The 27996-nt window shown below is 41.4% G+C and overlaps 1 protein-coding gene across 1 annotated transcript in view; it reads left to right on the top strand.

The window, feature by feature from the left end:
- DLC1 (DLC1 Rho GTPase activating protein) overlaps nucleotides 1-27996 on the top strand; it is a 789115-nt gene that overhangs the window by 11647 nt on the left and 749472 nt on the right. Inside the window, exon 2 of the mRNA XM_029587197.1 lies at nucleotides 17192-18319. Coding sequence (XP_029443057.1) covers nucleotides 17297-18319 — 1023 coding nt within the window. The 5' untranslated portion in view covers nucleotides 17192-17296. The remainder of the gene's footprint in view (nucleotides 1-17191; nucleotides 18320-27996) is intronic.

The raw sequence follows: 27996 nt of genomic DNA on the forward strand, positions 1-27996 counted from the left end.
TATCAAAGAATGTATGAAGTTCTCAAAGGGAAAGAAATTTGGCCAATTGCAATTGTCATGTATTACTGATGAAACTTATTGCACTTTAAATATGCTGTGTTTTCATGTCATTCCCTAAAAAATGGCATGATAATTTTGATCAAAATGCCTTTACTGAGATTTTTAGTTTAAAGTACATGAATCAATTTTTATTTAAGGCAGGTAGTTTCTCTTAATATCTCATTTAAAAAAAACAGTTAAAACTATGAAAGTTAGCTATTTGGTGAAAGAACTTTGTTAGTGCTGTGAGAAGGTAAAGGAGATATACTGGTCAGGCATTAGAAGGGATTCAAGACTTAAAATAAAACAAGATTCTTTGTTTTTCTAGTTATTTACTTTTTCTATTCTCTAAATGTCTTTATCTAATGTTTTATTTATGTTGTAAAGTGAGAATCCTTCACAGAGACCCTATACTATTTGGGTAATGGATGTGGGATATATAAGTTGGATACTGGAGATTTGTTATGCTATATGGAGTAGGAATGTACATTTGTTTGAAGCAAATGGGTAAAATACAACAGATCAGTGCATTTTTGTTTCATTCATGAACCCTGAAATGAATGGAGAAGTCACACAAACGAGACAAAAATGTTTCTCATTCATTTGTTTCCCTTTCAAGACTATGGGCCATTGAAGTCTATAGCTGTGTGCTGCTGAGCAAAAGGAAACCTGATAAATATAGCAACCAGTTCTTGCCTGTATTACCTCACAGCCTTCTCAAAGCCAAGACAGGACAAGTTCGCAAGGAAACAACACAGGGGAGAAATCATAGTGCAGCAGTTTATTATCTAGCCTATAGCTGCTATCTCAGTCAAGTGATGCTGATCTACTCCCACTGTAGACTCTGAGCAGGTACCAGAAGCTCTGTATTTTCCCTCTAGCAGTTGGTAGAGAAGGATATCTTTGGAGAAGCATTCTCAGAGATTTAAAAACAGCTAGAAACCTTTAGATTTGGCGCTGTTAAAGGACTGTTTCTGATCTTCTTTGTGCTATAGTGGTCTCACTCACTTTGCAAGAAAGACAGAGTCAGTTGTACTGTTGCTGTTTTTCATTTGTCTCTTCACTAGAGGAGGGTCAGGGAAAGAGACAATGTGGAGATTGTAACAGTGCTAGTGATTTTTTTGTCTCTGTCTGAACACCAGTGAGGTGAGCACACTGACAGACTGAAGAAAAAAAGAGATTTACCAGACTGTCAGTCTTTGTAGTTTTATTAGCATGTAGCAGTTTTTGAGTGTGGATTGGAAAAGGAGTCAGTCAGAACCAAGTACACATGGCACACATATACACTATTTGTGCCTATATATATATACTTGTGTGTCATATAGTTTTCTATACTGTAAGTGGGAGAACAGTTACAGTATCAATAAATTCCTTTGTAATATCCATACCCCCAATAGGCAGTAACCTTCAACAAATTTCATCATTTCAGGAAAAGGGAGAGGAAAGGATGGCAGGCTTGGCAGCTTTGGCAGGGGCAGAGAAATTTGTGAATAATAAGCCCAGCCTAGTGACAAGAATAAAAAAAAAAAAAAGCAGTCCTGGCCCTAAATTGAAGAGATTCTTTTCTGGGGGAAGAATGCCAGGAGAGGAAGGCAGCTCAAGGATGAAGCAATTGAAATTTGGAGAGCATGTGCTACCACTGCCTGTTCCTCACACTCTTGTTTTGGAGCAGAAGAAAAAAGTGAGAGAGCTATCCAAAATTGGCAGTAGCAGAGCAGAGGCATGAACAGGGGCAGCAGAAGTGCAGCAGTCAAAAACAACAGCATGCTTGTCTACATTAGTTATTGCTTCTGAGGCAATGACGACAGTATTTTTTCAATATCTGATACTGAGGAAGAATCCTGTCTGGGATTTTCTGAAACAGAAATTAAAGAGCTAGTAGCTGAATAGAATTTGAAAGGATTAGTCAGTAGTGTCTTAGCCTCCAGTACAATGATGGGAGAGGTAGATGATATTGCCAGTGATGAGAGCAACCCGCAGGAAGAGCAGACAGCACAAGTAGAAAGTATGAGTGACACACCTGGCATTTTTCCTCAGGATCTTCTCTCAACCTCAATTCCAGTGCCAGTATCATCCCCCAAGGATGTAGACAAACAATCAGAAGACATCCCTGTTCTGGAGGCATTTTAAAGTGAGAAAGCACCCATGTTTTCCTCAGTCTATATTCACTGAAGTAAGGATATCAGTTGGAAGCAAGTGGGCATTTGATAAACTTTGAAATGCGTATTACCTGCAGAAGCACCACCCACTAGCATTGGCCCTATGGAAGGGTGGAAGTACTAGTCTGGGCTTTCTGCTAGTGAAAGCAAAATCTAGAGGAAAGAGGCTGAAAAGGGGAAGATTGTTCCTCAGGCTGATTGCTTGGTTCCTTCCAGCAATCACGTGGCAAGCCAGCAGTCCCCTGCCATGCATCAAAAGTAGTAACCCTCCATGGAGGAGTAATGAGGGGCATCAGGGAAATAATTGCCCTGTATGATCAGCCTGTAATATGCCATTGACCATGGGGTACTGCCCTGCTGTCAACATCCTGTATCTCATGGTTCCAAGCCTAGGACTGTGTCCTGCAATCTGCTGGAGCCTCCTAGTGTGACTCCAAGCATCCTGTTCCTGAGCTGTATTTTACTGCTATGACCAAGGGTCCCTAGCAACTCACCAGCTTTATTGGGACACCTTCCAGGATTTTCTGTGGCACAGACAGATGATATCAGCACTGCTCTAACATAAAATGAAGCTCATTTCTTTGGGCAGGTGCCTGAGCAACAGGTTCTGTTTCATTATTCCTCTGCATTTGGCTGTTCCTGATTCCTCTTCATCCAGCCTGGTTCCGGACTGCTTCCATCTTCTGCCTGACCTGATCCTTACTAATCTCCTGATTCTGTATGGATTCTGCCTGCCTTAACCTTTGCTTGCCTAACCACGTCTCTGCCTCACAATTCTGCACCATGCCTTGGACTTGTCTGTTAGCTATCCCAAGGTTCATTCTTCCAAGCCATGACAGTTTGCTCAGGCTGACATCCCTCTGCTGAAGATTCTGTAGGACCTCTCACTGAAGGTCCACCAGCAAAAAAAAAATCAAGATCACATTTTGGGGTTCTACAAGATTTTCTTTGTGGCTAAACAAAGTGCAGTCATCCCTAGCAATGGCAATGCCACCCCCACCATTGCCACAACCAGCTGCTGCCCCTACCTCCCTCTGACTACTCCTTCACTTCACTGCCTCTGCCACCTCAGTTCAATGGTAATTCCAAGACCTGCAGAAGGTTTCATCAATCAATCAATACCTGATTCACTTCGAGCTCCAGCCAGCCAACTTTGTATCTGAACTAGTGAAAGTGATCATAATTATAGCTCTGTTCTCTTGTCAGGCTCAAGCATGGGCTTCTCCCTTATGGGAGAGAGATGACCCCAGTCTCTGGAATCTCTCAGATCTGCTTCAGGAAGCTTTTTCATGAGCTCCCTGAATCATCTTCTTCTTTAGCCTCAGAATTACTCCGCCTGAGACAGGGCTCCATGACCAATGGGTAATTCCTAATCTTGGCATCCAAACTGTCTTGAAATGAAGAGGCACAAATAGCTGTATTCTGGAAGCATCTATCAGACAAGGTCAAAGATGAATTGTCCAGCCATGATGTCTCCTCCAAACTGGATGACCTTGTACCTCTGTCTGTGAAAATTGATATTTGATTTCAAGAGTGGTCCTGAAAATGGGACTCCCTCAGAGACTGTGCCCGATTGGCCCTGAACTTTCAAACACCTATGCTGTCCCCTGCTGAGCTCCTTCACAGTTTGCTTTCAAAGAGAAACTCATACTGCTAGGATGATCCAAGTTATTGGAAGAGAAGAAATATCATTGAAAATTGTACAACCTCTTTTATATTGCATAGGCAAGAGTCATTATGCCACTTCCTGTCCAGAGAAGTCAGGAAAACACCCATGCTTATGGTTGATGGGAGAGAGAATCCTAAGCATTACTCACCTTCCTCCACAACAAATAGTATTGACTGTTCAATTGGACTTTGGAAGAAAGGAATTCTTCTCAGAAACCATTTTGGATTTTGGTACGACTGCAACTTCATCGATGAAGCCCTGATGGAAAAATTTCAGATACCGCTGGTACATTAAAAAATCTTGTTTGCAATTCTTCAGCCTACAGAGACCTATTGCCAGGAGCCATTCACTACACTCCAGGATCTATGATGTTATGAGTGGGGCTCCTGCATGAAGAAAGCATATCATTTTTTGTGCTTCAGGTGCTCAACTCCGTTCTGTTTGGTTTACCCTGGTTATGATGACACTGTCAGGTCATGAACTAATGAAATGGAGATATCATCTCCTGGAGTATGCATTGTTTTCAGAATTGTATGCTTCCTGTATATCCTCCTATGCAATGCAGCTCATTGGAACTCCCAGTTCTTCCAGGTTTGCCTATGCCTTATGCATTATTTGCAGATTTTTTAGCAAGAAACAGGCTGAGACTCTCCCACCCTGTCACTCATATGATTGCATCATAGACCTGATACCTGGTAAAATACCACCTTAGGATAAAGTGTATCCACTATCCATCACTAAGACTGAAGTACCTTATGGTAGAATCTTGAGAGAGGTTTCATCAGGCCATCCACTTCCTCTGCTGGGGCGGGATTCTTCTTTGCTAGCAAGAAAAATGAGCCCATGTATCAAATACCAGGGTTAGAATGCCATGAATGGTGTTGTGCCCATCGGTGCTAGACAGCTTCACCCCATTTGTTTCACCTTGTTCACGGCTCCTCCCACTTACCTTGGGAAAATGGATACAGCCGTGTCTGCAAGCCGCCCTCTCCAGCATCCCCAGAATGGCTATGGTGCTGCCTCCCGCATTGCTCCTCCCAAGGACCTACTAGGGTGCGCACATCTTTATTCCAGCATTGGTGCGAACCTCGGGGGCGTTCCCCTCTACTGACATCATGGCATCTGGGTATATTGCCTGTACTATATTGCTAGCTCGTTGAGTTAGCAAAGGATTGGTCTCGGCCGGTCTAAGCTACTCTGCCGCTTCCGTGCTGCCGCTGGAAGCTCTCTCTCTGCCCTTCGGGGTAATTGCTAACCTGGGTACAAGCTCCTCGGGGGTCCTCTGCTTTATTTCAGGTGCCTTACAGGGATCAGGTACTCGCTCCTCAAGGGCCTGCTCTCCCTACCTCGGTGCCTGTATGATCTACTCCAACCTGGTGGAATCGCATACCTACAGCAACCATCTAGTGAGTAATCTAACTCTCAGTCTATCTCATCCGCAGTACTGCCTTGCTGGGAAACCCAGACCGGAATTTCTCTATACCAATGGGGTGAGAAGGGTCCCCTCTGCCGAGGGTCCTGAGACTGCTACATCCAGACTACCTCACTACTGCCACCTCTGGTGGTATACTTCAAGCTGTATAAATAAAGAACTAACTCTGTGTTTGTGCATCCTGAGTCTAGCCCAGTACTGTGACTCCCCAAGGGGCTCCCCGTGGGTGTGTTCATTTATCACAGTATCCAAGAATCCACCCAAACACCACTTAACCATAACAAATGGAAAACTACCTTTAATACTCAAGATGGCCACAATGAGTATTTGGTGATGCCTTTTGGCCTGTGCAATGCCCCAGCAGTCTTCCAGAATTTTGTCAATGACATATTCAGAGATTTGTTGTGACATAGTATATCTAGAAGACATTCTGATCTTCTCATCTGATCTTCAATCACACCATTCTCATGTTAAGAATGCTCTCCAGCTGCTAAGACATCATTCTCTATATGCCAAGTGCATTTTTGAACTGTCAGAACTTCCATTCCTGGGTTGGGTTATCTCTGCACAGGGCCTTTGAATGAACCCCTCCAAGCTATCAGAAATTGTGGATTGGCCCCAGCCAATGGGCCTCAAAATGATCCAGTACTTTCTAGAGTTTGAAAACTATTGCAGGCAGTTCATTCACCTTTATTTAACTCTTAATGTGCCTATCACTATCCTTACTAAAACAGAGGCTAATATTATGGACTGGCTACACAAAGCAACCCAAGCCTTTGCCAGTCTGAAAGCTGCATCCCTTTCTGCACCAGTGTTGCAAAGACATGACAGAACAGGACCTTTCTCTTTGGAAGTCAGCACTTCCTGTGTGGGTGTAGGTGCCATTCTCTTGCAGTCCACCCATAGTGCACCATCTATTCTAAAATTTTCTCCTCAGCAGATAGAAACTATTAGGGATGTGAATCGTGTCCTCGATCGTCTTAACGATCGATTTCGGCTGGGAGGGGGAGGGAATCGTATTGTTGTCGTTTGGGGGGGTAAAATATCGTGAAAAATCGTTAAAAATCGAAAAATCGAAAAATCGAAAAACCGGCACATTAAAACCCCCTAAAACCCACCCCCGACCCTTTAAATTAAATCCCCCACCCTCCCGAACCCCCCCCCAAATAACTTAAATAACCTGCGGGTCCAGCGGCGGTCCGGAACGGCAGCGGTCCGGAACGGGCTCCTGCTCCTGAATCTTGTCGTCTTCAGCCGGCGCCATTTTCCAAAATGGCGCCGAAAAATGGCGGCGGCCATAGACGAAAAAGATTGGACGGCAGGAGGTCCTTCCGGACCCCCGCTGGACTTTTGGCAAGTCTCGTGGGGGTCAGGAGGCCCCCCACAAGCTGGCCAAAAGTTCCTGGAGGTCCAGCGGGGGTCAGGGAGCGATTTCCCGCCGCGAATCATTTTCGTACGGAAAATGGCGCCGGCAGGAGATCGACTGCAGGAGGTCGTTCAGCGAGGCGCCGGAACCCTCGCTGAACGACCTCCTGCAGTCGATCTCCTGCCGGCGCCATTTTCCGTACGGAAAATGGCGCCGGCCATACGCGTATGGCCGGCGCCATTTTTCGTACAAAAACGATTCGCGGCGGGAAATCGCTCCCTGACCCCCGCTGGACCTCCAGGAACTTTTGGCCAGCTTGTGTGGGGCCTCCTGACCCCCACGAGACTTGCCAAAAGTCCAGCGGGGGTCCGGAAGGACCTCCTGCCGTCCAATCTTTTTCGTCTATGGCCGCCGCCATTTTTCGGCGCCATTTTGGAAAATGGCGCCGGCTGAAGACGACAAGATTCAGGAGCAGGAGCCCATTCCGGACCGCTGCCGTTCCGGACCGCCGCTGGACCCGCAGGTTATTTAAGTTATTGGGGGGGGGGTTCGGGAGGGTGGGGGATTTAATTTAAAGGGTCGGGGGTGGGTTTTAGGGGGTTTTAGTGTGCCGGCTCACGATTCTAACGATTTATAACGATAAATCGTTAGAATCTGTATTGTATTGTGTTCCATAACGGTTTAAGACGATATTAAAATTATCGGACGATAATTTTAATCGTCCTAAAACGATTCACATCCCTAGAAACTATGGCATTGGTGATCAAGAACTGCTCGCTGTTAAACCAGCTTTGATAGAGTGGTATTACCTTGCATCCCTTCACCATCTTCACTGACCATAAGAATCTGGTATATCTTCAAACTGCCAGAGCACTTATCCCACGACAATCCAATTGCTCCTTGCTCTTTGCCACCCTATATCCTAGTTTAAAACTCTCCTCTGTAGTTTTATCACTCTTTTTCAGAGGATGCTGTACCCCTTCTTTGACAGATAGACCCCCATCTCTGCTGATTGGTCCATCGAACATCATCCTATGGTCCAAGAAACTGAAATACTTTCGTAGACGCCATCTATACAGCCATTCATTCATCTCCAGAATGTGACCTTCCCTGCCTGGGCCTGGAGAGAATTTCACCTGTGCACTTAACATAGAAATATAGAAACATAGAAATGACGGCAGAAGAAGACCAAACGGCCCATCCAGTCTGCCCAGCAAGCTACGCACTTTATCCATTTTTTTTATTTCCCTTTTTCTCTCTCCCACCTATTACTATTGGCTTCCAGTACCCTCCAGCCCTAATTCCCCTCCACCCCACCACAATTTCCCTCCACCCCATCACCAATGTAGAGAGCAGCGCCGTATCTGCATCCAAGTGAACATCCAGCTCAATTAGGGGTAGCAACCGCTGTAACAAGCAGGCCACACCCCTGCCCCATACTCTTACCCACCCCTGTTTTGTTTTTTTTTTTGTTGTTTTATTTTATTTTTGGGTTTTTTTGGAGATGGCAGCCCTCCATCCTTCCGCTCCGTGAAGGTGGAACTCCAACCACTGGCATCCCGCTCCGTGAATGCCTCTTTGGCTTATCTGCTTTAGCCTCTCTCTCTGCTTTAGAGTGGCTTTTGATCTGCTTTAGCCTCTCTCTCAAAACCTTCAAGTGGCTTTTGATGTGTATAGTAAATAGCAATATTGTTCATGACAACATTGATGAGCAGTATCGTATAGTAATCAGTAGACAATGATTCTCAACAATATTTCCATAACTTTAGTGATATCAGGAGGATAACTCTGCATACTAGGAAATATATAATGAGGATTATACATATTGCAAAGAAAATGATTCTATACTGTGCTATGTAAAGCAGGGACTGATCTAAAAATATACGGAAAGATGGGTTACATCTTTGTTTGAGGGCATAGGGTCTTGGAATCAATTTTTGTTAAACACAGATCTGATTATTTGTATTCAACAAAGTTGGCAACTATTTTTCAGACAATTTTTCTAAATCCTGATTGAGAGAGTATTCAGACCTCCATGATTACTTGATTACAGACATTGCAGATTTAACATCTGTCAGGGTTTTTCTTAAGTGGATAACTGAAGGGAAAAAGTCAAACATTTTTCTGTTTTCTTGATAGGTGTGTTTGCAAATGGTGATACCATTTAAAGAACACCAAAAAAGATGTTGTAGGCCATGAGCTTTTGAAACCACACAGATCCTATCTTCACATAGGAAGATATATATATATATATATATATATATATATATATATAGGCTGTTGTGTGGTCTCAAATCCCACAACAGAGATCATCAGGAGGTGTCTGGTGGAGGCTGAACAAGCATCAGATGGAGACAATTAACAAAAGTTTATAACAATTAATAACACTGATAACACCGATATTATAATACAAGTTGCATATATCATATATGTTCAGCTACAGTCATCTTAAAGTTATTTTGCACTAACCTGATGAAGGATATTTATCTCTAAAAAGCTTTTCACATACTTATTAGGCAAATCCCATAAGCAAGTATCACTTCAATTTCTTTGTTGACCTTTATTTCTAGTTATACATATGACTTGGGGAAAGTAGATTAATATAGTCTTGTTGTTAGAACAACAAAACGGGAGGGGGAGGGAGGCTTCTAATCTGATCAGAAAGCTAAAATCAAGTATTTTATTAAGGTTGGCAAATTGGCAAGAGGGTAAGGGGAAGTGAAAAGTATGGAAAAGGAGACAGGGTGGAAGAGCAAAAGGGAGTGAGATAGAGTGAGATTAAAGCATCTGATTGACTATCCAAATATGCTAAATACCCCAACCTATTATTTTTCTGCTACTTTACAAAAAGCAATGAATTTGGCTGCAAAAATTATGACCTAAGCCATGTGCTACTGCAAAGAGGTTAAATAGCATTTCAGAATGCAAAGGCACTGGTTTGATTTAAAAGTACTTTTATGTATTTATTTTATTTCCTTGCATCTTGACTGCTAGCATAGTAAAAAAAATATGTGCAGTAGGCCCAATTCGTTAACTACAGCCATTTTGCTTGTAAAAGCGGAAATTTCTTTGGCCTGGGTCTATACTTTCCTTTCCTTTTTCATTAACCGCCCACACTAATGACTTGTACTTAAAATTCTCTTCCTCCAGCCTCCTTTAGGTCTGCATTTTTTTTTTCGTTAAAAAAACTTCAGATGTGGAAAGTATGACCATGAAATCAAACTCACCATCCTTTACGCAGGTTAAAGATCTCACAGCACATGGGTTGGTCCTGGAGCCATTTAGTCCTGGCATGATTTACTGAGAATTCTACTGCATGTGCATGGCCATAACTCTGCGTGTCTTTCTGACTGGCTAATCTTATACCCTCAGGCATATGATTAGTCAGAGGAGTCTTGTGGCATAGGCAATCACAGACTGTCTCAATGGACTGAAATGACCCAGAACAAACTAAGTAGTTAATCTTCTTTACTACTGAAATCAATAGGCAGATCCACACTAAGTGATGACAGTTTTTAATATGGAGAGTTAAAGCTAGAAGTGTCTGCTCTTTAAATCTGTAATGTTTTACAGCTTCACAGCTTTGTTTCAGTTTGTTGAAAGAATTTGTTGCCAAATTCTGTAACTAACTGCAGCAAAGTATATTTAAGCGTGTTTTCTTTTTTGTGGTTTAGTTAGACCTCTGATCTGTGAGACCCAGAGGTGTTGAACAAAAACAGGCTCACTAGTAGTAAGTGTAACAGCACTTATTCAATGCTCTTATTCTAAATTTACATATGGGTGTTTTTATTCTAATCGTTAGCTTATTATTAGTAGATCCCCTGCCATCTCATTCAGGATGCCCCTAGTGTTGAATTGAAAAATCTTAGTAAGTATGACATCATATCCTGTGAGTGAGAACCTGGCAGCTCCATGTGTTTGGAGAGGAGCCAAGGCATGAGTAACAGCTTATTAAAGGCCCCCATCATGGGGATTTGCTGAGCCTTTTCATTCTTTTGGCTTGGGCATTTTCATTCCCCCAGGAGAGAGAATTGAGCACAATCTAGATGACTTAACTCTTTTTTTTCCCCAGGAGCAACACATAGGGTCAGTCTGAACTGTGAGTAATCTCTGAGGCTATTGATTTGCCTTTAAGTTGCAACCTGAGATAATTTTAACCTCTGTAGGATAGTAACCCAAATACAAGTGTTTTATCTGAGGGTCCAGGGTTCACGTAAATTATCCATCTATGCGTTTAAAGCTGTGGATTTTTGCTACTGTTTCATGTTGTTTTCTACCAAGTGATGAAATATGCCAATCACTGAGATGCGCCTGTGGATAGGAACTTATAAATAACTTTCCTTATTTTGACTATAATAAATCAGATCTGCTTTGGATCCACATTTAGTGCCTCAGGGGTCTCTGCATAAAAGAGAAGGGCCTTGGGACCAGAGGGTCTAAAGACGGTTCAGCATAGGAAGAAATATCCCATCCTCAGAGAGGCCTGGTCATCCTTTCCATAGCAGAGTTTCACCTTATGGCCTGCTATACCATCTGATCGAATTAAGTCTAAATAAAATCTCTGACACTCAGATGGAATTTTCTACCCCTGAACCCAGTTACATAGGTCACTGTTGGGACAGAGCTGCATTGTTCCCAGTCCAGTCCAAACAGCTTTTTACAGTAGGAAAAGAAATGACTCTTATTGGCCATCTAACTAACTCAAGAATTTTGAAGGACTAAGTTAATGTTTCACAACCTTTTCAAACCCAAGGCACACCTACAATAACAAAAATGTTGTGTGGCATACCAACCTCTGTGGAGCAGGCAGCATGGACGTGGGGAAGTCTCTTTTGCTTCTCGATTTGTTATTACCTTAAATAGCAATGAATTCCCTCTTCCTGCTTATCTGCATGGCTCCTCTGGCATTGGAGAATGAAATCCAAGTTGCATTTGTAGGTTATTCACAGCTTCAGCATGTTTTTCAGCAACACCTTCTTGGGCTTCAGCCACAGTTTGTTCCTGTTGCTGTGTAAAGAGGACTCTTACTTTGGGCGCCTTCCTCTCTCCTCCTGTTCTATTCTTCATTTTCTCCTCTCTCAGCTGTCTTTCAACATGGCCACATTAACTACCTGCCACAGGTTTTCACCCTGCAGATGCTCCTGCTCCCTCTGCTCCTCACAGCCTATGGTCCCCCTGATCCTTCCCTATCCTCAGCAATTCATCACACATTGACTCCTCTCTCTATCCAATTCTTTGTTTCTCACCGTGAACAGACTCCCCACTTCTGGAATCTAGTTCCCTTTTTATGTAGAAGAAAGTAGAAATCTGTGCAGAACAGGCACCTGGCTCAGATATTTTATCTATTTATTTATTTGTTTATTTATTTATTTAGGTGTTTTATATACCATGGTTCAAAGATAAGATCACAACAGTTTACAAAATCATTGTTCGGCTTCTGGGTCAACATTCCCATTCTAGGTTAGCATTCATATTCTGGGTCAATGCAAACAGCTCAGATCTAGGTCATATTCACATATTATCTACTTTCATGCATTATCTAGTTTCTTACAATAATAAATACCTATTCTAGGTCAACACAATAGCATCAAGTATAAGTTAATTAAGGTGCTATGAGGGAAGATTGTAACCTATAATTTTAATTTCATTATCTTATATGCTATACTCAGAATGTAGTCTTTTTCACCTTACATCGTTCAGTTCTTTTTGCTCAATTTACTAATATTGTCTAAAGGTCTGATAGTGACATTATCAGTTTATTGGCGTTTACTTTAAATTATAAGCATTTCTAAAGAGCCATGTTTTCACTTCCTGTTTGAAACTCTTTCTCTCTGTTATCAGATTTAATGACTCTGGGAGAGAGTTCCATAACTTGGGCCTCCTGTGGAAAAGATGCGGTCTCTTATTTGTGTTAAGTGTGTTCTCCGTTTTGTAGGCATTTTTAGAAGTCCTTTATCTTTTGAACTTAGGACTCTCTGCGGTGTGTATCATTGAAGAGTCACTCCTAATAGGCATGGGTTAATGTTGTTGATGATATTAAAAATCAGAGTTAATACTTTATAATGAATTCTGGATTGTACAGGAAGCCAGTGCAGTGCTATCAGCGAGGGGATGATGTGGTCAAATTTCCTTGTTCCTAGTAGCAGTCTGGCTGAGGAGTTTTGTAGTAGTTGTAATGGTTTTATGAGTCCAGAGGGTAGGCCTGGTAATAGGGAGTTGCAGTATTCTATGATGGAAACTATTAGTGTTTGTAGAACAGTGCAGAAGTCCTGTATTGTTAGTAAAAGCATCAGTCAATGTAATAATCTAAGCTTGGAGTATCCTGTTTTAATTAGTTTGCTTATATGCTTTTTCATTGACAAATTCTCATCAATCTGTATTCTTAGATCTCCTACTTGATCTGAAGGAGCAATGTTAAAGTTTCCTAGATCTAGAATTGGTGGTTTGATTATTGTGGAATTTCTCCTTAACCATACAATTTCAGGGTTTTTTTGTGTGTTTAGTGTTAATTTCAGTTGAGTTAGTCTTTGTTGTATTGCTTTTATGTATGTTGATAGTGTCGAGCTAGTTTTTTTCAAATGATTTGTTGAATGGGATGTAGAATTGTATGTCGTCTTCCTAAAGGAAGAATTTAATTCCTAGTTCCACTAGTATTGTGCATAGTGGCAGCACGTAAATGTTGAATAGGGTAGCCGAGAGTGCTGACCCCTGGGGGACACCTATATTGATTGGGAAGGTGTCAGATATGTGATTGTTCAGTTTGACTTGGCATGATCTAGGAAGGATGAGAACCATTTGATAGCAGTTTCATCTATTCCAGTTTTTCTCAGCTGGTGACATACCAGGGTATGGTCTACGGTATCAAAGGCTGTTGTTAGGTCAATTAGTACCAGGATATAGGATTCATCATTATCAAACCCCTGTAGTACATGGTCGGTTAGGGAAAGTGACTTCCAGATAGTGGCTGCTAGATAGTGATAGATAATGCTGCCAGAACTCATCCACTGCTGCTACTTCCAGTACTCAGAGTGAGTCACATCCAGGGCTCGGTGCACACTCTCCTCATCTTACTCAGCCTATGGATAAAACAGAGGCTGAAAGGATTAAAAGGAAAAGATTCAGGAGGAGGAGGTGGAGAAGATGCTGTGTGTAGTATGTGTGCTGCATAAAGCAAGGCCAGGTTATCCATGTCCTGCATTCTGCCCATTAATTCCCACACTCTGGGGCTCATGCTATAGCTAGGAAGAAGAGACATGCATGAATACACATGTGCTCCTAAAGAAGCTCCTGTATGTTTAAGAATCATTGTTGGTGTCTCCTGCTGCTGCAAGATGCTTAGAGCAGATCCCAGGTGTGCGTCTGTATCTGAGCATTACACAGTAGTGTGTATATTTTATTTTTCGTTGCCATTTTTTAAGATGACACCAGCCATCCCATTGCTCCTACCATGTGACAGGGGCCAGCCAATGGCACCGATAGCCCCGTCACATGGTAAGAACAAAAGGCCATGGTGCCATTTTGATTACTGACAGCAGATGGCCTGAGAGCGGGAGATCGCTCCCCGGATCCCTGCTGGACCACCAGGGACGTTCGGCGAGTCTTGGGGGTGGGGGGGTATTTAATTAAACTTGAAGGGTTGGGGCGGGTTTTGGGTTGGGTTTTTTTTTTAATAGATGTGCCCTTATCCCCCAACTAGGTAGGCTTGTGGCAACAAGTGCAGGGAACGGGAAAGCACAGATATTGTAAGTTAAGATGATAGCTGAAGTAGAGCAGTGTCCAATCTTTGAGGGTCTTCAAATTCAGAACCAAGGTTTTAAACAAATATGGGGAACGAATGCAGAGACTGTAAGATAGGAGTGACCCTCTCATATTTTTTTTGCACAGCACCAGTAGCCCCTGTGACATAGTAAGGGCAAAGGCTATCGGCGCTATTTTGAATACTGGCAGCCGACGGCCCGAGTGCAGCATATGGCTCCAGGACCCCCGCTGGACCACCAGGGACTTTTGGCAAGTCTTGGGGGGGGGGGGATTCAGGAGACACTAACTCAAGTGAGAGAAAGGGCCTTATCTTTAGCAGGCCCCACACTTTGGAACACAATGCCTCTAGAGATCAGATTGCAAAGAGATCGCAAAACCTTTAAGAAACGTTTAAAAACATGGCTTTTTAAACAAGCATTTTATAAAGAGACTGGGGAATGAAAATATACAGGAATAGGCAGAAGAACACCAGCACACAGCACTATTCTAAGAATGTGCATTTTAATAATCTATGAACTCTACCTCACAATAAACGTAATTGTAAACACTATAAATATGATTTTTACCCGTGAACCGTACCTTACAGGTACACTTGGTTATGATCTACTTCACTAAACAATTGATTGTCTAACAATTTATTGTAACTGACCCTTTTGTGGCACCTGTTAGAATGTACTATAGTACGCATCCACCTATATTAATTTATGTGCCTACATGTAAACGGTTGCGATGGTATATAACTTAGCGACGGTATAGAAAAGAATTTAAATAAAATAAATAAATAAATAAGGATATATCCCAACTGCCTTCCATGCAGCATTACCACCTGTTGGATATCATTCCTTATCCAAAACAAATTTTATCATCTTTCTCCATTGTACTCCACTGTGCTGGGTAGATGAGCACGCAAGAATCTCTTTTTAGTTCACATCCAACATCTGACACCTCTCAAGTCCAATCACAAGGCTTTGGCAGAACTATATAGGATAGTTGAGTTTGTAAGCTATAACATTGTTTTTTCATGCGATCAAGAAATATTCCCGTTTTATTTGATAACTGAGTCAATGCTGTTTTATAATATATCAAAGACTGCATAGGAGACCTTTATTCTATGAAAAACAATAATTTGTTGTCTTCAAAATCTTCAAATATCAATTTTAATTTTACAGTTAAACTTTGGTGCTTGAGCACTTGCTGGAAAATCACATCTACTTTCTATGTGAATAGCATGAGATATCCTATCATAAAAGTCAGTATTCTTCTATCTATACTGCTGAAGGGATCTTACTATTGGTCAAAGCAAATGTCAGGATGCACCACAACAATGGTTGCCATGGTGACCTTTTTGACTGGCCACGAATCTCACTCTATTGGCAGGAAAAAGCAGAAATCTCTTGAAGCAATTTTCTTCTGCTTCCCAACTCCAGCATTTCCCATTCTCCCTAGCACAAAACAAACTATCAAAAGCATGCTATGAAATGTCTCCTGTCACCATGCCACCACTAGAGTGGCTGATCTTCTCACCTCAGCCATCCCTCTCGTATCAGAGCAAAGCCATAATAGCATCAGAAAAACTTTGCTACTGTTGCTAAAGGTTGTATGGCCCCCAAGTTGGGCCATGAGAGCTGAAGTGATGACAGACTATGCTAGCAGAAGGCAGATGTCTTTTGGACCAATGGCCAGTATGGCCCCCTAGAGACACTGGTGGGAGTTGCAATGGAGCAGAGCACCACATGGGCAGTGGAATTTTTACGAGGCCAACAGCAATATTGGACTACAGCAGGATAGGAAAGATTGTTTGCAGTGGCAGTGGCAGTGTCCCTTACATCTAACAGTGCTACAGTAGTCAAGTCTGGTAACAGTTGTTTTGTGCCATGTAGGGTGGGAGGGAAGATATCATAGAAGTGACTATATGTATCTCATGTCAGCATTAGCAGCAAGCAGCTGAGGGAATTCACATAAACACAGTCTTCCACTCTTCTACACATGCATACATACATACACACAGCCTCCCTTTTCTACTCAGATACAAAACCCACATATATATATAGCTACATTCTCTCTCAACCAGACACATGCACACATAGCCACATTCATTGTCTCAATCACATGTGTGTATATACACACATGTACATACACACACATACAGCCGCATTTTCTCATCCCTACCCCAACACACATTCTCTTTCTCTCACACATGTACCCAAGCATCTAAACACACAACATACATTCAAAAACAAAATACTAAAACATAAACACAATGCCCACACCCACACAAACAAATATACACGTGTGAAATATGGTTAATTCTGCCAGTAGTTAAATAAAAGAGAACAATCTAGACTTTTATATCAATTAGACTGTACCTAATTGACCTGAGTCTTGTCGGTTCATTCTTAAATGGGGAAATTAAATTACTCTAGTGCGAGAGAAGTCATAAGACATCTCATAATTCATATGTATGTAAACAGTGTCTTATGATAGCTAATATGAATAAAGACTTTGTCTAAAAACTGATCGTGTGACAAGTTTGCACATGCATTTGTTTATAAATCTTTTTATTTTTGTTCATCAGGCAGAATATAGTACTTTGTCTGTGAAGAGTTTTTACTGTTTTATATAACAGCCATGCATTACTTTTAATAAATCTTCTACAGCTTTCTCATTTTTAATTGCTGATATATATTTTCACCAAAACTAATCTTTTATGCTCTTTTTCCCCCTGAAATTGCATTAGTAACAAAAGTCTTTCTGATTTTTTTTGGCAGCTGTTAACATTATGAAACCATGCATTCTCTTGGATCCGCGCACTATTGTCAGATCAACTCTGGTTCTTCAAGCAAGTATCTTACAGTTTGCTGAAATATTATGACATGTCTGTAGCCATTAGAAAGAGAAGCTGGGAAGAGCATGTGACCCAGTTGATGGGACTGCTTTCTAATTCTATTGATTGTGATACAGCATGTTGTTACAGGCTTGTAGCCGATAACTTGAAGGCAAACATGGAAAAGAATGATGGTTTGACACTAGACCGTAAAGAAAAATGTGCATCATTACCAGAATGCTGCTGTGGCAGAGAGCTTCTCAGCAGTATTTCAAAGGAAGTAGATGAAAATGATAACCATGAAGATGAGGAACATTTCCTTTCCTTGGAAGCCAGCACGGAAACATTGGTCCATGTTTCAGAACATGACTCAGATCTCGGGTCTGAGGACATTATCCATCCTCATGATGATGATGAGCAAATATTAGAAGGAATAGGTGCCTTACACAATTTGCTATCAGTAGCTGATAGAGACACAGAAGGTTCTATTGACTATGAACCTTCAGAATCCAATAACGAACCAAATTTTGACTCTGATCCTAAGAAGAAAAAGGGAGAAGTAGATAAGGGACTGACAGAAGTGAATGGTGATCTGGAAAAAAAAAGCCTGGAGCTTTTTAATGTGAAAGATACAAATGAAGTAACTGGTGTGCCTAAAGAAAATCTTAAAAACACTTTAAATGAGAATGAAATGATTGTTCCTGGGAATCAGCTGCTTCATACCGCTGCAATTGCTCAACAGCGCAGAAAATCAGAGGCTCCCAGAGATACAAATGAAAAATCTGTTTGTAAGGTGGTGAACGATATGCTCGGGGTTGGTATTGAGAGTAGCAAGCAGTCATTATCAAAAACAGACTCCGACAGCCGCCTCGCACTGTCTGTGTCCTGTTCTGACAAACTTTTAACCGGAAATGTCCTAGAGAAGAGTGGCAATATGGAACAACAAATGGATCTTCAGAAACAAAGCTGTACAGATAGAAGTTCAGTTGAGGATGTGCAAAGTTTACATTTAAAGGATAACCCCACTACCTGTGAATCTGCATACGGTCATGTAAAACTTCGGAAGAGAAAGGTAAGAGGCACATGTCTTAAACTCTGTACGTCCTTTTTTTTTTGCTTTTCGCATCCAAATTTTACCGAAATATATTCAAAATTGTAAGATGAGTGTAGCACGTTGGATGCTATGTTACACTTAGCATATAGGCTGTCTTAAGTACTGTAGGTCTAGGAAACAAAGACCACCTCCATTTTCTTCAGGTCCACTATGATTACCAGAACTCTGCACTACAAAATTGTTATGATTTTGAATGTCTCAGGAGTATGCAGGCAGTATCTATTTGTTTTTTATGGTAGTAAATTGTCAACTTAAACTTAACAGTTGCTTGTTTGTGATTTTATTTGAGGAATCAAGAAGGGAAAAGTGTGAAAAGTGGAATATAAATCTAAATAAAATAAAATACCAATAGTCAACAAACAAGTTATAGATGAATCCTTTTTATTGGACTAACTTACTAGATCTGGGATGTTTTTGAGAGTTACCCTCTCTTCACCAGCAGAGTTTCGACTTCAGGGTGTGGTTAATGCTAGCCTGCTAGCCACAATCACCATCAGGCTGATACAGAATGGTGCGCTCAGCCGAGCGCACCATTTAGTCCCCGTTTGGCTGCGTGTTTTTGACACGCTATTACTACCCCTTATACTACAGTGTGAAAAACGCGTGGCCAACTCCCCCCCCCCCCCCCCCCCCGAAACTAATAGCACTCATCACATGCAAATGCATGTTGATGAGCCTATTAGTTAGTCACCCGCAATACAGAAAGTAAAATGTGCGGCCAAGGCAGGAGTTAATTTCAGACAAGTGTACAGGGCAAGTGTACAGAAAAGCAGAAAAATTGCTTTTCTTTACACCCTCCGACTTAATATCATAGCGATATTAAGTTGGAGGCCCCAAAAATAAAAAAAAAACAAAACATTTAAAAAAAATAAATCTGCCCACGGCCCGTGGGTTGGAAAACGTACACTCAACTTTGCCGGTGTCCATTTTCCGAACCCATGCCTGTCAGCGGTTTCGACAACCGACGCCAGTAAAATTAAGCGTCGGCTGTCCCACTGACAGTCGCCACTTCTGCCAATAAGGAGGTGCTAGGGACGCGCTAGTGTCCCTAGCGCCTCCCTATTAGCGCGGACCCTAATTTAAATAAAGAATTGTGCACCCAGGAGAGGTGTCTGGGTGTGCATCTGGAGAATGGGTGCTCGCCTCGAAGCGCCGGCTCTCCCGCGGACTTTATTGAATGGGCCTGCATGCTAGCAGTTAACTAAGGAAGGAAGGAAGGAAGGAAGGCAGTGACTCTTGGCATATTTACCCCCTTCCTGAGTTAGATTCCCTCCATCCCCCCTCCCCACTTCCTGAGACGCAAAGTGACAGGAGGAAAGCAGCCTATCTACATTACTGGTCTTCCTCAGGATGGGCTACTGGGGTGGGGGCTACATAGGGGGTCTCAACTTGGGAAACCTGCTCTGTAAGGAGAAATGCTTTGGGGGAAATCTGCCAGTGGAGTTGTGTCAGGGGGTTCTGCTCAGGAAGGAGTTCCTTGCATCCAGAGAGTTCTTGGGGGTCTGATAGAGTGTCTTGTTTCAGGGAGAGTTTCTTCGGAGTGGGTCTGGCTTGGGGGAATTAGTTTGTAGAGTCCTCCCTATGGGACAGTTTTCCTTCTGTAAAAGAAAGCCTTTTCAGGCTGTGCCTACATTAATGTGGTCCTTTGACTTCATGCATGCTCTGCATATGTACATATTGGTGCAGTTAAAGGTATTATTTTTTAAAGAGGCTTATGGATAAGTTGTGTTTTATGTTTTTGGTATTAAGTGATCATTTGTTTTAAAATTGTAATTGTTTTAATCTGTTTTAATATATGTTTCAATTTTAAGGATATATGTGATCCACAGTGGACTGAAGAATTTTGGGAAGCTGCAGAATATAAGACATGTAATGTGTATTAAAATCAATGAGGCTGATTGTATAGCACCTTACAATATATAGACTCTATAATGAGCAATATCAATTCTTTCCACTTAGGTGCCACTTTAGGAGTTACCATTCAGGAAAAGGATCTAGGTGTTAGCGTTGATAATAAGTTGAAATCTTTTGCTCAGTTTGTAGCAGCAGTTAAGAAAGCAAATAGAATGCTAGGGATTATTAGGAAAGAAATGGAGAATAAAACAGAGAATATCATAATTCCTCTGTATCGCTTCATGGTGCATCCTCATCTTGAGTATTGTGTGCAGTTCTGGTCACCACATCTCAGAAAAGATATAGGAAAATCAGAAAAGGTACAGAGAAGGCTGACCAAAATGATAAAGGGGATGGAATGATTCCCCTATGAAGAAAGGCCAAAGAAGTTAGGACACTTCAGTTTGGAGAAGAGACAGCTGAGGGGAGATATGATAGAGGTCTATAAAATGAGTGAAGTGGAATGAGCAAACTTAATCGGTTGTTTACTCTTTCAAAGACTAGGGGACACAAAATGAAATTACTAGGTGATACATTTAAAACTAATAAAAGAAAATATTTTTTTACTCAATGCATAATTAAACTCTGGAATTCATTGCCAGAGGATGTGGTGAAAGATATTAGTGTAGCTGATTTTAAAAAGGTTTGGAAAAGTTCCTGGAAGAAAAGTCCAGAAACCATTATTAAGGTGGAGTTGCAGAAATCTACTTCGTATCCCTGGGATAAGCAGCATGGAATCTCTTTACCTCCTGGGATCCTGCCAGGTACTTGTAACCTGGATTGGCCTCTTTGAGAAACAAGATACTGAGCTTGTCTGACCCAGTATAGCAAATCTTACGTATTTCTGTACTTATATCTAGTGTTCAAAAATTTGGTGAGCTCTTTAACAGCCTCATTCACTAAAATGTTTCCATAGATAGAATAGGAAAAAAGCTTTAATCAAATAGACTCCAGTGAAATCAAAATTTTTAGCAATGAATATATCAAGTATGGTATGTATTAAATAAGTCTGAAGCCAAGTAATTAAGCCGCCTGTGATTTCAGGCCTAAGACTAACTACTTATCTACTTATTATGGTAGCAATCCTAGTACCATCACCATAGTTTTGCTTCTATAAAAGTAATATTAAATTTCAGTTTTCACTCTTGGTTTTACCAGTTTGTCTATATTTTCTAATTTTGCATGAGTACTCTTTTTCATAGTACTGTCATATCTGAAAAGAAAATCTCTTTAGTACTTCCTTGAGAATAAGAAGCTTGAAAAATAGAGACTGGTATTTCCACCTTTCTAGTTATTATTCTTACTTATGCTTTAAGTGATTCATAAATATAATATAGTAAAGTCAATTTTACCTTAAAATCCTAGAGGGTTGTTTTTTTTTAATTATCACATTGCTAGAGGTGAACCTATGGCAGATAGATCACATATTATTGGATTACTAAACTTTGAAATTTTCGAGATCCAAGTTTCAAAAACCAATCTGTATATGTACAGCAGTAAGAAATGCTAAAGATCCATAGTCCTCTGGCAAACTGCTACATTCTGCTGTTGTATTACATGAGAGATTGGTATAATACGCATCCATATAAATATAACTGCTTCATAATGTAGTATGGGCATAGATGTAACCCTGCAATGCTATGGGTAGTTATTCTAATGGGGATCCATGTAGATGTCAGTATGATGTCTGATATACATTTTGTATGAGCATGCTCACGTCAATATGGATGGTCAGAAGGATACAGTATTAGTATGGCAGACACTAATTCTTAGAGCATGTGTACATAGGGTTGCCCTGGAGACACTTATGTTGGTACTATATTCAAGGCAAACTGATACTGACATGGTGATAAATATTAAAAATAATAAAGACTCACTAGCGTCAGAACACTGTAGCCCTAGCCTTTTTTTGATGGCCCCACTAGATGAAATAAAAGAATGGTAAAATGGAAGAAAAAAAAACCAAATGGATATTAGTTAAAATAAGCAGAGCTGGATTTTCTAACGATGCACAGCTCTATGAATCGCGTGGTAACGGGGGCGGGGGCGAAGCGGGGGGGCGGGCCTGCGAAAGCCGGCAGCGATCGCACCTCCTCGGTGCGATCACTGCCAGCTTTCGCACCCAATAGCGCCATCGTAAAAGGTGGTGCTATTGGGCGTGCTACTGACAGCGAAAAGAGTTCTTGCCTTTTCGCAGCCAGCGATGTTTCCACCGCGTACGCCCCGGTGCCGCCCCGACTCCTCCTCTTCTGGTGCCGAAGTCGCCCCAATTTAGCTATCGCGTTCGATCCCATTAGAAAATGACCCCCTTAGTTTTTAATGGTCTTGATGTCAAACAAAATAGTAATAAAAAATACTGGGAATTCATTTACAAAATGAATGCTCGAACTTCAGAATTCCAAAATAAATAAATAAAAGTCAGAAAAACTAGAGTAATGCTCCCTTCAGTAATGATAACTCATCTGCCCTTTGCATTATCATTACATCATAAATAGCTTTCTGTGACTCAGCCCCACAAGCCTGTGAAATACAGAAGAGAATATAAAAATGAATTTCATTTAGAAATGTATCAGCAGATTCCAGAATCCTCCAAGAGAGTATCCAAAAAAGAAAAGGCACATGATGACAGAGGCAGGACACGGTTCTGGAAAACCCCTAGTATATTGCATTTTTAAATGGAAACTACGTCTAACCAAGTTATTTGACATAATTGTGAGATAATGGTCTTAAAAAGGAGCTGGAAAATAGCAAGGCATCTGCCAGGATAACGGGTGCATAATAGCACAGCAAATGAAAAAATTCTCAAGTGAACCAATCTCATAAGCCTTGAACTGTACAAGACCTCTGACGCAAAAAAATTCCATCCAAATCCCAAAGGCTCTGTTTCCAAAAGTGGTCAAAAGAAACGATTAAGCAATTGATTGAGTTGCTCAGTTGCATTGGATATTTATAAAACTTCAGTTTTATATGTAAAATTTCTAAATTCAAATAAGAAAAATGCTAGTGAAACTTTACACTTAGCAAAAAAATGGGTGCAAATGACCAAGATAAATGTGCAGCTTGTCCCATTACTTCAGCATTTGTTTTGTTCCCATTTGGAGATAGAGCTTTAAAATATCCAAACGAAATCTGTTTATTCAATATCTTAGAACATATTGATATGCTACATAGCTCGACAATTTTAGGTCTGTCTCCCATATAGCAATATAGCAAAATAGTGCATAATGTTTTGTGATCCAAATGTACTAAAGAAATTCCCCATTTATGGGGTAATTTTCAACTTCATTTGCACAGTGTTGTATTTTTAGAAAATTGTTTTCCCTAAATGTACATAAAAGTACACAAATAGTGTTTCTTTTTTTTTTTTAATTGATAATTTATTAAGATTTTTAAACATTATTACAATGTAACAAATCAAAGAACAAAATTTTCATCATCAAGTAATTAATTAAATACATACATTTTAAGGCATAATAATCCAGACCAAATTTTTCTAGTCCACATTAAGGGAGGAAACATGTACATAATTAATTGAGAAAAAATGTAATTCATTTTACATATCTGGAAATTATCTATTTCTTACAGCTAATTTGTCTCAACCTCTTTCCTTGTCTAAAAGAAAGGTTTCTAAATGGGGGGGGGGGGGGGATCTTGAAAAACAAATAGTGTTTCTAATGTTCCCAGTAGGGGGAAGCTCTCAGGATCAAAAGGGCTTGACCCAATAACTATAGAAAGCAGAAGTTAGGAAGCTGCAGAGTAGCTGTGGAAGATATACAGTCAGGGAAAGGTCTTTTATTTACCCTCCAGATGCCAGGTGGTTAGACACAACTTTGTAAGGTCCCATTGGTTCAGCATGTAAGGAAAGCAACATAGACACACCTTTGTATTGCAATAGACTCCAGGGATATTTCCTCTAGAGCTTCTGCTCATCTGGCTTTGCTCCTGCGCTGCCTCCAGCACTGCAATATTGCTCCAGCATTCCTGTTCCACATCCATTTCTGCAGTCCTGCCCCAGCATTCCTACCCAGCTTCCGTCCCTGCAGTCCTGTCTCAGTGTTCCTAATCCACATCCAAGCCTGCAGACCTGCTTTGGTTTTTCTGCTCCATTTTTCTCCTAGGATCTTGATCCTACACCTGGATCAGTATTACAACTTCATGTCTAGATGCCTCCCAAGCTAGACCTAGTTTTACTGGTTTTGGCTCAACCTTCATATGGTCATCCAGCCTCTTTTGGTACGCATTATCCTATTGTACCATTCACTTGCAACTAGAGGTAACTTTATAGCTTGTACCAGCTGAAAACCAGAGGCTAGGAAAGGATGGAGCAGGTTAGCTGGGATGACTGGAAATACTGTTCAAGCAATCCAGACTAAGTTCCACAGCCACCAGCAGAGAGGGGTCAATACCATGCAGGGGCCTAACCAGGTCCAAGCTGAATGGTCATACCCATCCATCCACACACTCATGAATCACTTATTGTGTTTAGCCAAATCAGCTTCACATGAAAGGCATATTGATTGGAGAAGAGCGGTGGTGCTCCCGCTTCACAAGACTGGGAACAGAGAAGAGGCTGGTAACCACAGACCGGTCAGCCTCACCTCAGTGATGGGAAAAGTAATGGAATCACTGTTGAAAGAAAGAATAGTGAACTATCTACAGTCGCGAGAATTGCTGAACCAGAGGCAGCATGGATTCACCAGGGGAAGATCCTGTCAGACAAATCTGATTGTGATAAATTGCAGGAAGACCTTGCAAGACTGGAAAATTGGGCATCCAAATGGCAGATGAAATTTAATGTGGATAAGTGCAAGGTGATGCATATAGGGAAAAATAACCCATGCTATAATTACACAATGTTGATTTCCATATTAGGTGCTACAACCCAAGAAAGAGATCTAGGTGTCATAGTGGATAACACATTGAAATCGTCGGTTCAGTGTGCTGCGGCAGTCAAAAAAAGGAAACAGAATGTTGGGAATTATTAGAAAGGGAATGGTGAATAAAACGGACAATGTCATAATGCCTCTGTATCGCTCCATGGTGAGACCGCACCTTGAATACTGTGTACAATTCTGGTTGCTGCATCTCAAAAAAGATATAATTGCGATGGAGAAGGTACAGAGAAGGGCTACCAAAATGATAAGGGGAATGGAACAGCTCCCCTATGAGGAAAGACTAAAGAGGTTAGGACTTTTCAGCTTGAGGAAGAGACGGCTGAGGGGGGATATGATAGAGATGTTTAAAATTATGAGAGGTCTAGAACGGGTAGATGTGAATCGGTTATTTACTCTTTCGGATAGTAGAAAGACTAGGGGGCAGTCCATGAAGTTAGCATGGGGCACATTTAAAACTAATCGGAGAAAGTTCTTTTTTACTCAACGCACAATTAAACTCTGAAATTTGTTGCCAGAGGATGTGGTTAGTGCAGTTAGTATAGCGGTGTTTAAAAAAGGATTGGATATGTTCTTGGAGGAGAAGTCCATTACCTGCTATTAAGTTCACTTAGGGGCGGATTTTAAAAGCCCTGCTCGCGTAAATCCGCCTGGATTTACGTGAGCAGGGCCTTGCGCGCCGGCACGCCTATTTTCCATAGGCCTGCCGGCGCGCGCAGAGCCCCGGGACTCGCGTAAGTCCCGGGGTTTTTTGTCGGGGGCGGGGCTGATCGACACAGCGTTTTGGGGGCGGGACGCGGTGTTTCGGGGGTGGGCCCGGGGGCGTGGTTTCGGCCCGGGGTGGTCCGGGGGCGTGGCCGCGCCCTCCGGAGATCTTGTACAGTATATTATAACCTAGAGATGTGAATCGTGTGCCCGATCGTCTTAACGATCGGGTTCGGCTGGAGGGAGAAAAAAATCTGATCACTGGAGATGTGAATCGGAATCAGTTCCGATTCACATCGTTAATTTTTTTTTAGTGAGGCCTGACCCTTTAAAATTGACCCCTTACCTTCCCCCACCCCCCCAAAACTTTTTATGAGTACCTGGTGGTCCAGTGGGGGCACGGGGACTGATCTCCTGCTCTCGGGCCATCGGCGCAATTTTGACTGCCACTCAAAAATGGCGCCGATGGCCCGATTAAAAAAAACCCCACCCAACCCTCAAGAGGTATGTGTGCAAGTTGCTAGATGCTTAAATGTAGTGCCAAATATGTAAATGTCCAGTTAGGTACCCCATATTCAGATAAGATTTTAGACATCTTGATTGTAAGCCCTCTGGGGATAGGGAAATACTTACAGTACCTGAATGTAATCTGCTTTGAAGTGCTGAAAAAAGTGCGAAAAGCAGAATATAAAAATGTAAAATAAATAAATATTGACTCAGTCTCTGCCCTATTTTCTATGTGTACAGTCATATGTAGGGCTTCTTTTCTGAGGTGTTGATAAATTGTAAACTGGTGTTTATTTTCCAGCTAATTTGGGGTACACTGAGTGTTTTCACAGCATAGGTACTATTATTGATTACTTTTTCCATTTCAATTAAATACCTACATTTATACAGCTTAGTCAGCAACAGCACAGAAAATGCATAAAACAGAGAGGAGGCAAAAGCATGGGTGAGAGAGTACGAGAGGAAATGGTGTTTTTCTGGTATTTATCCAAATGAACATTTATTTTATCTTGTTTACATTAGTAGGGGGGGAGGGGGGTTAATCGGTGTTTGAGTTACAACCTAAAATCAGAAGCCCTAGTCATATGCAAATAACATTGCCCTTAGACTCACAACTGTAAACCTTTCAAATGGACTTCTATATAATGTTTGAAAATAGAATAGTATATTCTACGTCAATGACATTTTTACTATCTTAGGCCTGGATTTATCAAAATGCACTAAATTTCGCATGCGATAGGAAAAGGGGTGTGTTTTATGGTAATAGGCAGTTTATCGCAATTTGCGCTAATACCTATGCGAAGCGCTAAGTTACCGCAAATTGCGATAACCTTTTCACACTACGTGATAAGTGCCAGAATTGTATTTCCTACAACCAACCACTGGGGGGGACCATATTTAGTAAGCCTAAGCTCCTGGAGAGCCAGCCTAGCTGTCAGGGTCCTTCTACAACCACAGAGAGGGGAGAGAGATAGAGAGAGAGAGCTTGGACTCTCTACCTGGGTAACATCAAGTAGGCTGAGAGAACATTGCACAAATTTCATCTTTAGGTGAGTTTCCTCACTCCGAAGGTCATCAAATCTTCACAAGGGAGCTCTGTTCTGTTCATACGTCTCATTTTGAATGTCAAAGTGGCCACTAATCCCTACACTAATACCTAAACTTCACCTCGAGCTACTAGGTGGGCCTCCTATACAGATATAAATACCTACCTAGGATAAGGGTATTAAGAATATAAGGACATTATGGCTAGTCTAGTCTCTCTCTCTCTCTCTCTCTCTCTCTCTCTCTCTCTCTCTCTCTCTCTCTCTCTCTCTCTCTCACTCAGAAAGGGCCCCTGATAGCTTGGTTGGATCTCCAGGAGCACAAATGAAAAAGTTAAAGCCATGCAATACAGCTTCACAAAATTCATGCATTCTTCAGGCATCAAAGGTGTTTTTGCATGCATTAAAGGGGCTTAATGCATGCAAAAACACATTTAACGCCTGTGAAAGCACCATAACACATGGTGTGATGCAAATCAGAAAAAAGGGAGGAGTTTGGGGCGTGATTTGTAACCGAGTGGGCTGGGTTCACAATTTTGCGAAGCTGTATCGCACGGCTTTAACATGTATTTTAACTACACTTTTTTCATCTGCA

Source organism: Rhinatrema bivittatum, chromosome 1 (genome assembly GCF_901001135.1).
Source record: "Rhinatrema bivittatum chromosome 1, aRhiBiv1.1, whole genome shotgun sequence".
In the NCBI taxonomy this organism is placed as follows: Eukaryota; Metazoa; Chordata; class Amphibia; order Gymnophiona; family Rhinatrematidae; genus Rhinatrema; species Rhinatrema bivittatum.